The sequence below is a fragment of the Orycteropus afer genome, unplaced genomic scaffold, assembly GCF_000298275.1.
Source record: "Orycteropus afer afer isolate SDZICR_OR568_19922 unplaced genomic scaffold, OryAfe1.0 scaffold00356, whole genome shotgun sequence".
NCBI lineage: Eukaryota > Metazoa > Chordata > Mammalia > Tubulidentata > Orycteropodidae > Orycteropus > Orycteropus afer.
This window is the reverse complement of record NW_006921943.1, coordinates 3,106,541-3,122,287: the sequence shown is the minus strand read 5'-3', so window position 1 is coordinate 3,122,287 and position 15,747 is coordinate 3,106,541. Positions and strand designations below refer to the sequence as shown.

General features: G+C 50.2%; 1 protein-coding gene across 1 annotated transcript in view; it reads right to left on the bottom strand.

Annotated features, from left to right (window-relative positions):
- ZNF236 (zinc finger protein 236) overlaps positions 1–15,146 on the bottom strand; it is a 95,827-nt gene extending 80,681 nt beyond the window's left edge. Inside the window, exons 1-6 of the mRNA XM_042782521.1 lie at positions 15,120–15,146; positions 13,752–13,916; positions 6,763–6,941; positions 5,910–6,034; positions 4,108–4,280; positions 2,214–2,354 (exon numbers count right to left, since the gene is read on the bottom strand). Coding sequence (XP_042638455.1) covers positions 2,214–2,354; positions 4,108–4,280; positions 5,910–6,034; positions 6,763–6,941; positions 13,752–13,916; positions 15,120–15,146 — 810 coding nt within the window. The remainder of the gene's footprint in view (positions 1–2,213; positions 2,355–4,107; positions 4,281–5,909; positions 6,035–6,762; positions 6,942–13,751; positions 13,917–15,119) is intronic.
- Positions 15,147–15,747: the final 601 nt, after the last annotated feature.

The following is a 15,747-nucleotide window of genomic DNA, read 5'->3' as shown; positions in this document are numbered from 1 at the left end:
CTCTATCAGACCAGTAAGGCTGGTCATTTTATGCTTTTGAGTTTTGTTCCACATTTGTCTCCCACTCTATCCAGGACTTCCCACTGTGATTCCTTCCAGAGTGGCCAGCAGTGGCAGCCGGGCACCATCTAGCTCTTCTGGTCTCAGGGTTGTGGAGGCTGTGGTAGTTGTTTGAAGTCTTTTTGAATAGGTAATAGAGTCTATCAAAGGAGCTCTGGTGGTGAAGTTGGCAAGGCATCTGGCTGCTAACCAAAACGTCAGCAGTTTACCATGTGCTCCTCAGAATGAAGATGGGACAGTCTACTTGTGCAAAGAATTACAGCCTTGGAAACGCAATGGGGGTCACTATGAGTCAGAAGTAACTTGATGGCAGTGAGTTTGGTTGTTTGGTTTAGAGCCTATCAACTCAAGAAGGCAGGTTTAGCACATGGGTCTGACCTTCCTGTTGGCCCATTAGTGTGAAGTGATGGAACAGAAGAGCTGAAAGGTCAGGACTAAGGAAATGAGAAAGAGGCCACTGTGGTCAAACTCAAGGAATTATGGAAAGCAAGGAGACAGGAGGAATAAACGCGCCATGGAGCAGCAGCAGAGAACACCAATGGACACTGAGACCCGACTTGGCGTATCGCTTCTTACAGCAGCCCAAGGGTCAGAAAAGCCAAAAGCCAGTGAGAAAATACCAGGCTGAAATGGACTGTTTTCTTCCACACAGAACAGGCAGCTGTGAGACACTGTATTACAGACAGAAAACAAAGAGTTCCCTCTTAAAAAAGATGAAATAGCCTGGGAGAGCCAGGGACCAGATGAAATACCTCTGTGTTCTGCCCCTCAGGGGTCCCAAGGCCCTGGGGGTCTCTGCCACCCACATTTACAGTGACCCCTGCTGGTCAATAAGCCCACCTGCACCCCCAAGGCTTCCACACAGGTTTACTGTGGCCTCAGAAATACAGCCAGCCAAGCAAAGGCTACAGACACTGAAAAACAGGGAGATCGGGCTAAGCCTATGAGCATAAGAGAATTACCAGAAAGAAGATTCAAAGCAGCGCCCTCAGAGACTACAGAAGAAAGGGCATCAAACCAGAAAAGAATGTCTCAGGGCGTGGAAAAAACATCAGAAAGGCAAACTCTCAGAAATGAACATCCTCAACCAAAAAGATCAGTATTAGAGCCAGAAAACGAGGCTGGCGAAACCTCTCAAAGTTGAGCAAAAGGTGTGAGGCCAAGCATGGAATCCCTGGCCAGGACACCCTGGTGGGGAAGAGGGCGCGAGCTCGTGACCTGCAAGAGAACACGAACACCCACCTGGACCACTGCTCACCTCTTCTACACATCTATTTCCAAGTTGCGAAGAGAAATGGTGAAAACTCTAGGATCTGGTTACAATTTACAAATGGAAAATGGCTTTCAAAGAAGTAACACTCAGTCCAAAGCAGAACCTCCCAGCCTTAATTAACACACTCCAATTATTGCCGAGTTCTGGATTTACTGACAGCATTCTCCTTGCTCAAGAGGGAACACAGGAAGCACCCCAAGCTACAAATACTCTGAGAAAAGAAAACTACAAGTGAACCTAATGTCCAGAAGTCACTAGGCCTGTTTCCCACATCAGCAGGAGGCACCTGTTGCCTTGACCCCAACTCCCAACTAACTGTGCTCATGAGCAGCCTCCAAACTCCTGGGATGTTTGTGTCCTATCTGTAGCTGTCGGGACGCACGACTCCATCCTTAGACTCTCCCACTTACTATCAACTGAGAAGAAACCAAGGCTGGAGGCGGAACTACATCAAAGGAACAAATACCTGTATTTGTTTACAGTCGTACAATTTAAAATACACACACCATTCAGCCTCCTAAAAACCCAAAGAAAAATGATCACTGTCACATTAGATGAGGATTAATACCATCTAAAAATGATATTTAGTTCTCAAACACAATTTAAGAATAAAAACACCATCAGCGAAGCTGACCGCGTGAATACCGTCTCACAAGGAACAACTGGGCCTTGGCTCCCCTCCTTCAGAGGCAAGCCCTAAGTCAGCAGCTCCCAACACTGTTCCAAAATCTAGAACACTGATTCTCTTTCACAAATTTAAACAAACTCACAGAAGCAGCACGTCACCTTCACACAGAACACTCTCACAGCACCTTTGTGGTCGTGGACCTCAAGGCGGCAGATTGAGCAGTGGGGCCTCCTGCAGCGAGTGTTGACTTACCGTGAACACGGGCGTGGGCTCTGTGCTCACCGAGTTCTGGGGTCCGCCCAGGTGCATCTTGCTGATGTGAGTGTTCAGGCTGCCTAAGCTTTTGAATACACAGCTACATTCGGTACAGTTATAGGTGGGGCCGTTCTTCACCTGGAAGGAAAAGACAGAAAACAATTTCTTACGATTCATTCTGAGCTAAAGAGAGTCTAAGTTACAGCAGATCACAGCATGCCACCCCCCTGAGACTGACGGAGTGTCTGACCCTTGACACACTTCTCCCTGGAAAGCACAAGGCTGAAGAACCGAAGGCCAGATCAGAATCACCACTGGGAGAGCTGCTGAAGTCCTGGCCTTTTCGGTCAGTTCGAGCAGGGTCAGGAAGGAAGAGGCACATTTTTCTGTCACTGCCATTTCGTAAAACCACTGAGTATGTTTCTTAAACAGTTAAGAGCAATTCCTGGGAGTGAACATTACTCTGAGGAGGCTGCTGGGGGCTGAAATACACAGGCTGGGGAGGTCATACAGTCCCCGCATGTTCCAACACCAACTAGCAGCACACTCGAGAGGCTGCCAGCAGGCAGCATCCCGTGGGGCTCGTCTGATACAGGACGGCTCCGAGCCAGTGTCAGACCTCCGCTCTATTTCCAGCGCTCGTTAGGAGCCTCACAGGCTGGAGCCTGCTCCCAGGGCAGGCTCGTCACTCTCTGCTGGAACATCTCATCCGTCCCACCAGAGGGGGTTTCTTGGAAGCTGGGTAACAGGCAGGCAGGCCACTGTCACCCAGAAAGAGCTTCCTGAACTCAGGAGCACGGGTGAGCCCCCGCCCCCCTGCGCTCATGAGCTGTCGTAGGGCTGGTGGGAAACTGCAGGGCTGGGTGCACACACGCTCACCCCCAAGGAGCGCTCCTCAACGACAGTGACTGCACAGCCCAGGCTCATCCTTCCCACTGACGGCACCACGCCTCACTCATCCCGACGTGCCCTCCTAACGTGTCTGCTTCTTAGATAACAAAACACAACTGTGACCGCAACCCCTTCCTTGTGTACTTCTGAATCCACAGAGGAACCGTGAGCTGCAGGGGGTCTCCTGTTTAGAGTCCCTTTTATTAAGAATAAAACACAAATCTTCTTAAAGATCAAAGAGAACTTCTACTTCTGGGTTTTGTTTTGGATAAAAGGATACTGTTAACCCCCAGTTTACTTCATGTTACGTCAAGTGTTACTCAAGGGAAAAAATACAAAGGTGAATATTTGCACATGATAATTATAAAATAAACTGACCCGTGACCAACACGTTTGTGCTGCTCAAGCATTTCCTTCTTTCCTGGAATTAGACTATCAATAAACCTGTGACACCAGTCACTATTAGTAAGAGCAAAAGTCAGCCTTTTTATCAGACCACATACAATCAGTGCAGGATGTAGCTGGGAGAGAGTCACAGCCAAGTCGTGGGGCACTGGAAACACTAGCACCCAGGCCAGTGGAAACCAACCAAGCAGGACCTCGGCCGCACACACAAGATGACGGTCCCCTGTGGGCTTGGCAACCACAGGCAGCAGGCAAACCATCTGTCACTTGGATCCACGTCTCACCTTTCAACTCTTGCACTTGTGGGTGCCTACACTTCAGCTGCACTCAAGGGATGAAATGCTCAGTGTTCAGACTGATGAGTTGTGACTAAGCATGGTATTGTCATTGGCAAATATCTGTTCGTCAGAACTACGAGTGTCAGTAACCCTCTGTGAGTATGTGTGCACACACACACACACGTTCAACAGGGCTTGTCCGACACACACGCTTCATCTGCATTTTACAGAACAGGAAAGCTCGTCTCCGGCTCACTTGTGAACTCAGAGAGGTCTAGGCACGCCTGCGGACCCCATGAGCCACAAAGACTGTTTACCTCCGAGTGAACTCTCTGTACATGGGACTGGAGGTTTCCTTTCTGAGAAAAGGCGGCAGGACAAAAGGCACAGGCGTGGGGCTTTTCACCTGTGTGCTTGATCATGTGCGTCTGCAGCGCCCCCTTCTGGTTAAAAGCTTTTCCACACTCGCTGCATTTAAATGGCCTTTCACCTAGACAGGGAGAAAAGGAGTCCACATGTTACGGGCAGCTGGAGGAGCACCCTGTAGGTCCTAAAGAGAAGCCCTCCATCACCCAAATACCATAACTGTCCTCCACAGAATGTAAGTCAGTTCTCGTTAACATGGCAGGCAGAAGAGCTGCAAATAGAGCTTAAGTCTCCACGCCGGTCAATGCAAATTTCTGCATTTGTGCTGATGAGGCTTAAAACACACACGGGAAGAAAACCTAAAGACATGTGTTTCCTGTTCACGTATCCACGTTTGTTCTGATAAAAACTTTTACCAAAAAGAAGACAAAACCAAATCATGTGTGTGTGTCTGAGTAAAAGTGATTTTCAGGATGGGACCCAGAGGCCCCTATGAGGCTTGAGGGCCCTCCCCAGCAGCCACCTGTTCACAGGGCAGGGCTCCACGCCAGCAGAAGCCAGCTGAGAATACCACCCCCACCCAGCTCCCTCTCAAGGACCGGGGTCATCACTCCAGGAGAAGCAAGCCCCCAGTCCTGGGCAGCAGGGCAGACACGCCAATCAACTCCACACCAGCACCAGACAAGCCGCACAGTCATCTGGATGACTGCACTACTGTGCAGGCACCAACTGAGGGCTGTGGCTAACGCTGCCTCGAGCCAAGTCTGCTGGTGCCGTTTTCCACCAGCACGTGCTCACTCTGCGTCTCTATCCCGTTTGGGTCGTTCCCACCATGTTTTAGACTCTTCCATCATGGTAGCGCATGCTTAACAGGCTGCAGTCCAGTCTCCACCTAACTTTGAGAAGCACTGGAAAACCTAAAAGTGCACGTGACTCGCCTTTTGCGATACTCTCTTTACCGCGGAGGTCTGAGGCCAAGCCCACGGGCTCTCCGAGGTCAGCCTGCACACAGAGATGCTCACAGTAACACTGAAAAGGGGAAAGAGCAGTGCGGCCCCATGACAAGTGGCTGAAACAGAAGCAGCCGACCAAACACATCACAAAGGGCAGATCAGAAGGCTGCGTCAGAAAGCCAGCGGGCAAGGGTGGGTCACTCTCATTTCAAATGCCATAATAACAGCAAAGAGGGGACCCTAGCCTCCCTCAAAGGACTGTGTGCATGTGTTACTGATCAGGTGATGAACTGACTTTCTTAAGAGCTGAGGAAGTGTCTTTAGTGACGGCTGTACTTAACGTCAAATATTCAAGCAAAACCAACCAGGGTGCCAGCAAAAGCTCCGAGAAACAAGGTTTTTGTTTGATAGCCTGTCAGTGAAGGCAGAATCAGAGCAGACTACCGAGATCTTGGCCGCTTTGTTCATTTACACCTGACATCTGACATTAGCCCGACTCACTTCTGAGTGAGATGGGTGAACAGGCACTCCAACAACAGTGACAGCAACAACACCCCAACACCTGTTACTGAGATCCTTGTCTGTGAGGGCTACACGTGTTCTTTCAGTCATGAGTCATGACAGGCATGAACATTCCATGTTCAAGTGAGGGAAAGAACTCACAAGAGTAAGCAAGTTCAAGGTGATTACACAGAAACCCGGGGAAAGGCAAGCCTAGAAGCCCAACTGTGGGCTGTGAGACACATCCCTTCTCCTCCAAGCTGGACGGTCCGCCAGCCAACAGCACCTGCCCTCCATACCTGTGTGTATCCTGACATGTCGCGTCAGCTGGCTCGGCTTCTGAAAGGTCTTCCCGCAGTGAGGACATGAGTACGTGAATCCACTTCTGTCGATGTTCCGGTTGTAAGACCTGGTACCTGAGACCCTAGCACAGCACAAGGAACGCTCATTAAACAGCCTCCCTTAGAACACACCAGCAAATTACAACCCACCAGGAAGGTCAGCTGACTGCCCACCAGAACATGCTGATGTCATGAGGTGTCGATTACACAGTGAGAGATACACACACACACATAGCCTTCAGGCTCACATCACCCCTCGAGGACAGAGTGGAACTGTGCATAGGGTTTCCAGGGCTGGCAATCCTCACAGAAGCAAAAAAAAAAAAAAAATACACTACCATTGAGTTAGATCCAACTCATAGCAACCCCTCCTTGGGTTTCTGAGGTGGTGTCACTACAGAAGTAGGTTGCCCAACCTTCCTTCTGAGGAATGAAGCCCAAACCAAACCCACTGCCATGGAGTCGATTCCAACTCACAGCACCCCTACAGGACAGAGGGTACCTGCCCCATAAGGTTCCCAAAGCTGTCAATCTTTCCTGAAGCCAACAGCCTCCTCTTTCGCCTGTGGAGTGGCTGGTAGCTGGAACTCCCTTTCAGTTAGCAGTTGGGTGGTTAGCCACTGTGCCAGCAGAGCCCCACACATCTGCAGGTGTTAGTACTATGTGGTCACTGTCACGAAGTCACTCTTTCTGGTGGCTGTGCTTGGTTTCGTGGCTGAAGCAGCAGAGATTTCCAACCGGTGGCAGCAAAGCAGACCCACCTGCAGCTGGCCACGTGGATGCCGGGACCAAGTCCAAATGGGGGGCATACCTGATTTTGTAATGCGTTTTCACGTGCTCCTTGAGCTGGGCGGCCGTCTCAAACTCCTTCTCGCAGGCCTTACAGGTGTGTGCCCGGCGGCCAGCCAGCTCCTGCCGGTGCTCCTCCATGTGGATGGCCAGCTGGCTCTGCAGTGTGAACTCGTCCCCACACTCGGAGCAGATGAGGTTCTGGGGGAAACACATCATGATGAGCATAGAAACACCCCAGAGCCACTCTCTGAGCCGCCCACTGCAGACCTAGGCCAACCCCCCCACCCCAAGGCCCAGGGCACACTGCGCTGTGTCCTGACCCGGCACAGAACCCATGCTCCTTCTATGGAGACGCAAGAACACACACCAGAAAGACGACAGCAGGACGGGGCAAGCTGGAGCAGAGTGAAGGTGGCCTCCACTCAGCTGCTGGGTAACATGCCATCTGTCTATCTGCTCAGTGAGAACCTGAGCAAATTCCAAGGACTTCACCACTGCAAAAGGGTCAGGAGAGAATTCAGATACTACAGTTGAATATGCTGCCTTAAACACAGCGACAGCTGGTCAGTTTGCGGACAGAAAGAGCTCATGTCTGTCTCAATTTGGTTTAAAAGCAGAGAAGCCAACAGAGAAGTGGGGGAACCAGAGAGAACGGGGTCGGCCACAGAGAAGTGGAGGGACCACAGAGAAGGGAGGAGACCACAGAGAAGTGGGTGGGCCACAGAGAAGTAGAGGGGCCACAGAGAAGTGGAGGGACCACAGAGAAGTGGGTGGACCACAGAGAAGGGAGGAGACCACAGAGAAGGGAGTAGGCCACAGAGAAGTGGGTGGACCACAGACAAGTGGAGGGACCCCAGACAAGTGGAGGGACCACAGAGAAGTAGAGGGACCACAGAGAAGTGGGTGGACCACACACAAGTGGAGGGACCACACACAAGTGGAGGGACCACAGAGAAGTGGGTGGACCACAGGGAGAAGGGAGTAGACCACAGAGAAGTGGGTGACATCAAGGCCAGCTTCTAGGCTCATGTGGCCACTGTGTGTGAAACGTGGCTGCTCTGAACTGTCACGTTGAGGAGTGGTAGAGACACAGCCTTCAGAGAACGAATGCAACAAAGGAATGGCACCTGTCTGGATACTTGTACACTGAAATGGTGATATCTTTGATATGTTATATTAACTGTATTGATAACATTTATTTCACCTGCTATTAAAAAAAAATATAATCTCAATATTTTTTACATTTGAAATGACAGTATTGTCATAATAAATATATTACAATTTACCTCATCTGCTACAAAAAGAAAAAAAAAAAAACCTATCTCAGTATTTTTCGCATTTGAATTGATGATAAAACCAAAAACCAAACTCACTGCCGTTGAGTCAATTCCAACTCAGAACGAACCCTGTCAGGATTCTGAGGCAGTAAATCTTTACAGAAGTAGAATGCCCCATCATACCTCTGCAGAGCGGCTGGTGGGTTTGAACCGCCAGCCTTCTAGTTAGCAGTCAAATACCTTAGGCATCCTGCCACCACAAACCCTTGAATTAATGCTATCTTGCATATATTAAATGGTATTATAGTCAACCTCCACTCACTGAAGATGGAATCGTCTTCACCAAGCCAAGATAGCACAAGGAGATAAGCACTGGATGCCTTAGCTTCCTCTCCCTAAGAACGCTTTCTCTCCCCTCCACCCCCAAGTGCCACTAGACTGGTCTTTCCACCAGAACGGTGTTTCTGCTAACCCTTGGTCACACTGACTCACAAGTGGCTCTCAGTGACCTAGGGCTCTCCTATCCTGGGGTTCCCTCGCACCGCAGTGGGGACCCTGTCCTTGCTCCAGTCCCCAGGCCTTTTCAAGAACCATTCCTTGTTTCCCAAACTAGCCACCTCTGCTGGCCTTGAACTGGCACCCCTGCACACGGTGGCCCAGAATCCAGCCACCAGAGCTGCCTGGTCCCCGCCCTGAAGGGCCCCGCCTGCTGCACTGAGCATCTGCAGGCCTGCGAGATGGCGGCTCAGAAACTGTGTGTGAGTGTGTGGGCATCGTGAGCAAGGGTGCATGAGTGTGCACATGTGTGCGCACAGGCTGCTTCTCCAAACATCCTGCCACACCCTTTAAAGAAGGTGATCCCCTTGGTACACAACATACACTTCAGAATCACCTCACATGTCAGGAAACAGTCCTGAGGGATTTGTCAACGACAGTCGTTTTTCAGATTGACTGCTCTGGCTCGACACCCACCTGCCGGCAGTGGCCATCATGAAGTGTTACGCCATCCTGGAGGCTCCGTACCGAGGTCCACGTCACAACAAGAGGCCCTGTGCTCAGTGGAGCTCTACCAAGGATTGCAGGATGTAACCCCGGAGGCAATCTGACTTCTTTCTCTAAGGCTCTGAGGATACTGGATGGGAGCCCCGGAACTCACCCCACTACTACGTTTATCAGCTAGTCCTCAAGTTCGCAGCAGAAGGCACAGCAGGCCCATGACCATAAAGCCTTTGTGTTTCCCAAAGCCAGGTGCTTTCCAGATTAGCAGCTTGTGGGTTTGAACCACCACCCTTCTGGTGAGCTACTGAATGTTTTAGCCATTACCATACAGTGTTTAAAATGGTATGAAAAAATGGTCATCTTTGTCCATTCCAGTCTAGATTATCAACCAGTAAAATCTCTTTGGAGAACAATTTGATAGTATCTACCCAGATTCACAGGAGCTCTGGTGGCATAGTGCCAAAGGCATTTGACTGCTAACCAGAAGGCTGGTGGTTCAAACCCACCAGCCACTCCTCAGAAGGAAGACTGGGCAATCTATTTCTGTAGAGATACCACCTCAGAAACCCAAGGAAGGGTCGCCATGAATCGGATCCGACTCCATGGCAGGGAGTTGCGTTATTGTTACCCAGATTCACACTTCTTTGGGCCAGCAGTTTCATTTCTGGGAATTTAAATGAACTGATATTAGCTCAGTTTCCCAACCTCACCACTGCTGACATCTGAGGGTGTTCTGTCACTGCAGGATGTTAGTGGCGTGCCCACCACAGGTGCCAGGAGCACCCCCTCCTCCACCACAGCCAGGACAAGCAAGAGTGTCTGCACCTAGAGACCCATTACAGTAGCCAAGGTACCCAGACAGAAAGAGGAATATCTGCTCGCTGTAGCTCTGAACACACAACGGGCTGGAAAGAACCTACATGTCCAACACAAGTGCCCTCTCACACTGACACCTCCATACTTCCTGATCCTACACAGCTATTCCGCAGAACAAGGCAGATGTGTAATCCTGAGACACACCGTTAATCCAAGAAAAAAGGCACAGAATCATGGGGAGCGGGGCACAGGGTACAAAGGGGATTTGCACAGGCACAGAACTTTCCAGAAGAATACAGAAGGAACTGCCGAGAGGGCTCCTTCTAGGGAGGAGATAGAGTCGGCAGGTCCAAGGAGGTATGCCCCCACACACACACCCTCTGTGTGGTCTGACTCCCTACTGCCCATCTGCTACTCCTCAACAGTTCAACAGCCCATGGTTAATACCAGAACTTTCTGTATGTTTTACTAATAAGGACTACTTCTGACTACCGTTGTAGCCACAGCGGCCGGGCACTCTGTGCTCCACAGAAGGCATAAATCAGCACACGCTTTCTACGAGCAGTACGACATTCCACCCAGAATACGACAAGAAGTCATTCTCATGTAGGAATTGATCCTAAAACATAATAACAAAGATACATGTACAGTATTGATAAAATACAGACACATAAGTGTTACAATGGAGCCAATGAGACGATCCGCTCTGTCCACACAGGGAGAGCTTCTTAAAGTCATTCAAACACCAACACGAGAGGAGACAGAATACAGACAAGCAGGCAGAGACACGGACTGGCAGAGACACGGACTGGCAGAGACACGGGCAAAGCCACAGTCTGGAAGAGATATGGACAAGCAGGGACAGGGACTGGAAGAGACACAGACAGGCAGAGACACGGACCGGCAGAGACACGGGCTGGCAGAGACAAGGACATGCAAAGACACGGACTGGCAGAGACACGGACAGGCAGAGACACCGAGCGGCAGAGACACCGACCGGCAGAGACACGGGCGAAGACACAGACTGGAAGAGATATGGACAAGCAGGGACATGGACAGGCAGAGACACGGACTGGCAGAGACACGGACAGGCAGACACACGGACAGTCAGAGACAAGGACTGGCAGAGACACAGACAGGCAGAGACAAGGACAGGCAGAGACACGGACTGGCAGAGACACAGACAGGCAGAGACAAGGACTGGCAGACACGTGAACTGGCAGAGACACGGATTGGCAGAGACACAGGCGAAGACACAGACTGGAAGAGATATGGACAAGCAGGGACATGGACAGGCAGAGACACGGACTGGCAGACACATGGACAGGCAGAGACACAGACAGGCAGAGACAAGGACAGGCACAGACACGGACTGGCAGAGACAAGAACAGGCAGAGACACAGACAGGCAGAGACACGGACTGGCAGACACATGGATAGGCAGAGACACGGACAGGCAGAGACAAGGACGGACACACGGACTGGCAGAGACATGGGTTGGCAGAGACACGGGCTGGCAGAGACAAGGACTGGCAGAGACACGGACAGGCAGAGACACGGACAGGCAGAGACATGGACAGGCAGAGACACGGACAGGGAGAGACACAGACTGGCAGAGACACGGACAGGCAGAGACACGGACTGGCATAGACATGGGTTGGCAGAGACAGACTGGCAGAGACAAGGGCTGGCAGAGACACGGACTGGCAGAGACGAGGACGAGCAGAGCATGAAGCGGGCTGCACTCCAGCACAGTCCAAGTTATACCTTTTTAAAAAATAACTGTTTTCTTTAAAAACATTGCATTTTTACTGTGTTTTTGGTGGCAGCTGACTCAGCATTTTCAGTTCCCATCCCATGGCTGTTTTGTGACATTGGGCACATCCTTCACAACGTGGGCACACCCTCAGCATGTCCCTTCTGGTTGTCCTAGCTCCAGTCATCTAGCTGCCCTGTCCCTATGGTCTCCTCTTTGTTTTACAGTCACTGTTGAGTTTGGTGTCACAGAGGTGATGTTTTAAAGGTGCACAGCACCTAGGGTGACAGTCATAACTCTGCAGAATGTCTGCTGTTTCGCTGCTGGTGACTCAGGGCAGCTTCAGGCCAGGGCTTGAAGAGTATCCCAGGGCCACCGTCTTAACCAGTCCAGTAAGTACAGGCTTTTGTTTGTTTCTCCTAAGTCACTGCTTTTAAATACACGGACCACTACGGAAAGCACGTACAGCTGAGAGAGAAGTCTGCCGGGCCGCTGGGCCACCTCTCCTGGCCGTGCCCAGGGTGCTGTGCGTGTCACATGTCACTCTGCCGGGCGCGCTCTAACACATTCCAAGATGAGCATTGTTTTGGTTCCCTAGTGCTGCTCTGACAGGAACATACCACAGACGGGACGGCTGTAACCAACAGGAGTTTATTCTCTTACAGTTCAGGAGGCTAGAAGTCTGAGTTCAAAGTGCCAGGCCCTAGGGGCTGGATAAAGTCCCTCAAATTTGGGCTTCAGCTCTGCCTCCTGCTCCCGGCCCACTTTACCTAGAGGTACCTCTTCACTCAGACAGCTGCTGGCTGCTGACATTGACAAGCCCAAAGTTGACAAGTAAAAAGGCACAGTCCTGATGTTACCAAATGACATGGCAGGCCATTCACTCAAGTCCATTGTAAGTCCCAAGGTTGGCAGAGCATGGCAGGCTGCTGAACAAAGAGACAGCTCCATGTTGGGTTCAAGCGTGCCACAAGCTAGGGACCATTCCCACAGCTGCTGCTTATATAGAAGAAGCAAACCACGTACCCAAAGCAGCTACTCAGCTGCTCCAATAGATTCCATCATGGAGTTAATTACTAATCTCACCACTGGGAATACTACTCAGCTGCCCAGCCACTCAACCAGGCCTAGCCAAGCTGACACACAAACTTAACCACCACAGGCATTTATTACTCAGGTAACAAGACTGAAGAGAGAAAAGAAATTATTTTACAGTGAAAACAAAAGGCGTATCTGAAAAGATGAGCCAGCCTGTTTGTGAAGGATGAACGGTGTTTAGGACCCACGCTTTATGTGTGCACTTCAAACACCGTATCTGCTGCTTGTCTCAGGAAGCAACACATGAAGCCCTGATCACCTCCCTCTAGGAGACCTGCAGGTGACTCCTGTTCTCTGCTTTTCATTTTGTATTTTCCTGCAATAATGACTGGGGGTTGGGGAGAAGTCGGTCTTTACATCCAGCACCTGGTGCTGCTGCACTGACTCCGACACACGGGGACCCCACGTGGTCAGGGTAGAACTGCACACCCAGCTTCCAACGACTGATCTTTTGAAAGCAGGTCCCAGGCCTGTCTTCTGAGGAGCCTCAGGGTGAGCTCGCACCAACAGCCAGACATCAGCAGCCAAGAACTCCCCATCCGTGCCACCCAGGGGTTCCTGAGGAACAGGCTCTTGTCTAACTTCTCGTCACGTCCGCTACAGTGCTGTCCCCCAAAGCTGCCCTGAGGCTCCAGGCCTGCGAGCCCTAGCACATCATCCTCACTGGGGCATCGACTGTTCTGGGCCCTCCAGAAATGTCTTCCCTCTCCCACCTGCCCACATGTCAGGAGAGTTGGAGGATCCAGAAGCCACATGAGAAGATACTGTGATCTTCTGAGGCAAAAAACCTGTGGGGGTGAGGGCTCTGCCAGCCAGCGTGGGTGTGTTTGCTCCTCCACAGACACCACGTGCTAAGGTCTGTCTACCCTACGGTACTGGGACAGCGGACAACAGAGCTTCACCACAAACCGAAGAGCAGTCAAGGCAGATGTCATGAAAATGAATTAATTCCTTGAAACCTCTAGGGAAGGCTTTGTGAACTAGCTCATGGCAAACCTCGCCCTGAGCAAGAGTCAGGTGCAGGGGAAACATCAGTTCCCAGAGCAGCTGGGGAAGCGGTTACCTCCTCCTTCTCGTGCAGCATGATATGGGCTTTGAGGCTCGCCGCCCTGGAGAACTTCTTATGACACACAGGACAGGTGGGGTCTTCCCCGTTGTGGGTGCATTTATGGAGAGTCAGGTTGAATTCCACGTTAAATGTCTGCGGGCACTGGTCACATCGGTGTGGCTACATGGAGAGAATAGTGAAGAGGCCAGTGAAACGCCATCTCCCCACAGGCCCTTTCCTCAGTACTGTTACTGAAACAGGGACAAGTACCACAACATACAAACAATCTCTCTGAAGTCTCCTCTAGATCGGAAAACAATACACCCTTCCAAAGTGTCCTTCCCAGAGGGCAACACCCATGGGGAGAAAACTTCCCTAATGAGAAACGTCGTATACAAATGTGCCAGGCTGTCGTCATGGAAACACATGAAGAACATCAGCTCCTCAGCTTCTATTTCTAACCAAACTTGAGGGATCATGCATGAAATGTTCACTACATTTCTCAACCCTGCATGTCTCTGTTGAAGATCTTCCAAAATGGAAAATATCCTGCCACTTACTTATAGAAAGATAAAGTAATCCCTGCTATTTCTCCCTGAAGCACAATCAACACCCTAATGAGGAATATGTCAGTATTTCCAGACTGTCAACACGGGAGGACATACTGGTGACTGGTGAAGTCAGTACTCCATGGTGACAAGTCCAACATGACAACTGATGCTGAAAACAAGCCTGAATTGGGCAGGTCCTGCTTGCCAGCAAGGAGGTCCCTGGATCTTCTGGTCCCAGAAGGCCCCTTGGCCTACCGCCTACCTTCTCCTAGGGAAGAGGCAGCGGTCACTCTGTAAGTGTAGTTTTGACTGCCACCTTTATCGGTCAGGTAAGTCATTCCATTTAAGACACTAAAATTCCTAGCATGTCCCACAGAGGGCAGCACAAGAGTAGGTTCAAGTCTATATAAGATGGTGTTGCTCCCCCGGAAGAAGTACAACCTAAAACATCCACACACCCTTTCAAAATGCAAGACCACTGAGGGTAAAACTCCCCAGTGCAGGAGAACACTTGAAGCCAACATCAACTCTCATGTTCAGTCCTACAGGAGACAGAGGCTACTGATAAAATCACTTTGTAAAATATCCCTTGGCCCATTCTTAATGACCTCAACACCCCGACACATGATGCCAAGCTTGGCGGCTTTCTCATTATCTAATGATAGCTGGGAACCTAACTAAGACTTCAAAGAAGTCTAAGTATTTACTTGTTCATAGGCTGTAAAGCCTTCTCCACGTAAGGAGTTCAGCTATTAGAAAGGCTTTCATTTGACATGTGGTTTGTCATGTTGTTGCACGCTTCTCTTCTAACGTCCCTCTTGAAAACACGTACCTTGTCATTCCGCTCGTGATCTCTCATGTGGCGCTGAAACTGGGACTCTTTTGGGAAAGACAGCAGACAGATTTCACATTTATGGAAGTTTGGAACTTGGTAGGCATAATTAGTGTTCTCCGTGTTCAGTGTTAAAACGCCATCTATAAAATTGCATAAGTAGAGACATAAACATCCATTGTTATTCTCATCACATAAAAGTAACTCAGTTTTCAAAAAAGGAAAAAATAATAACTGAATTGTGTGGTTATTATTTAAAAATCAAATTATAGGACGTCTCGTGAAAGAAGTCCAAGATGACGGACTGGGCGGATTTACTACCCAGACCCTGTACAACAAAGACCTGAGACACCAAGTGAAAAGGGGTATGCATGACAATCCTGGAACCCAGAGCATCAAAAAGAAGGACAAAGCAGCTGATCAAATACCCATTAGAGGAAAAAATTGACGAAAATAGCAAACAAGGAGACACATGGAGCTGAGAATTGCCAACTGCTGGGCACACGGCAGCCATTGCCAATAACTGCAACCAGCATTGTGATCAGGGCAGGAACCAGATAAGCAGGTCCACTCACCCAGGACTGCACTGGGACCCACATCGTGCGATCATCTCTCCTTCACTGCACAA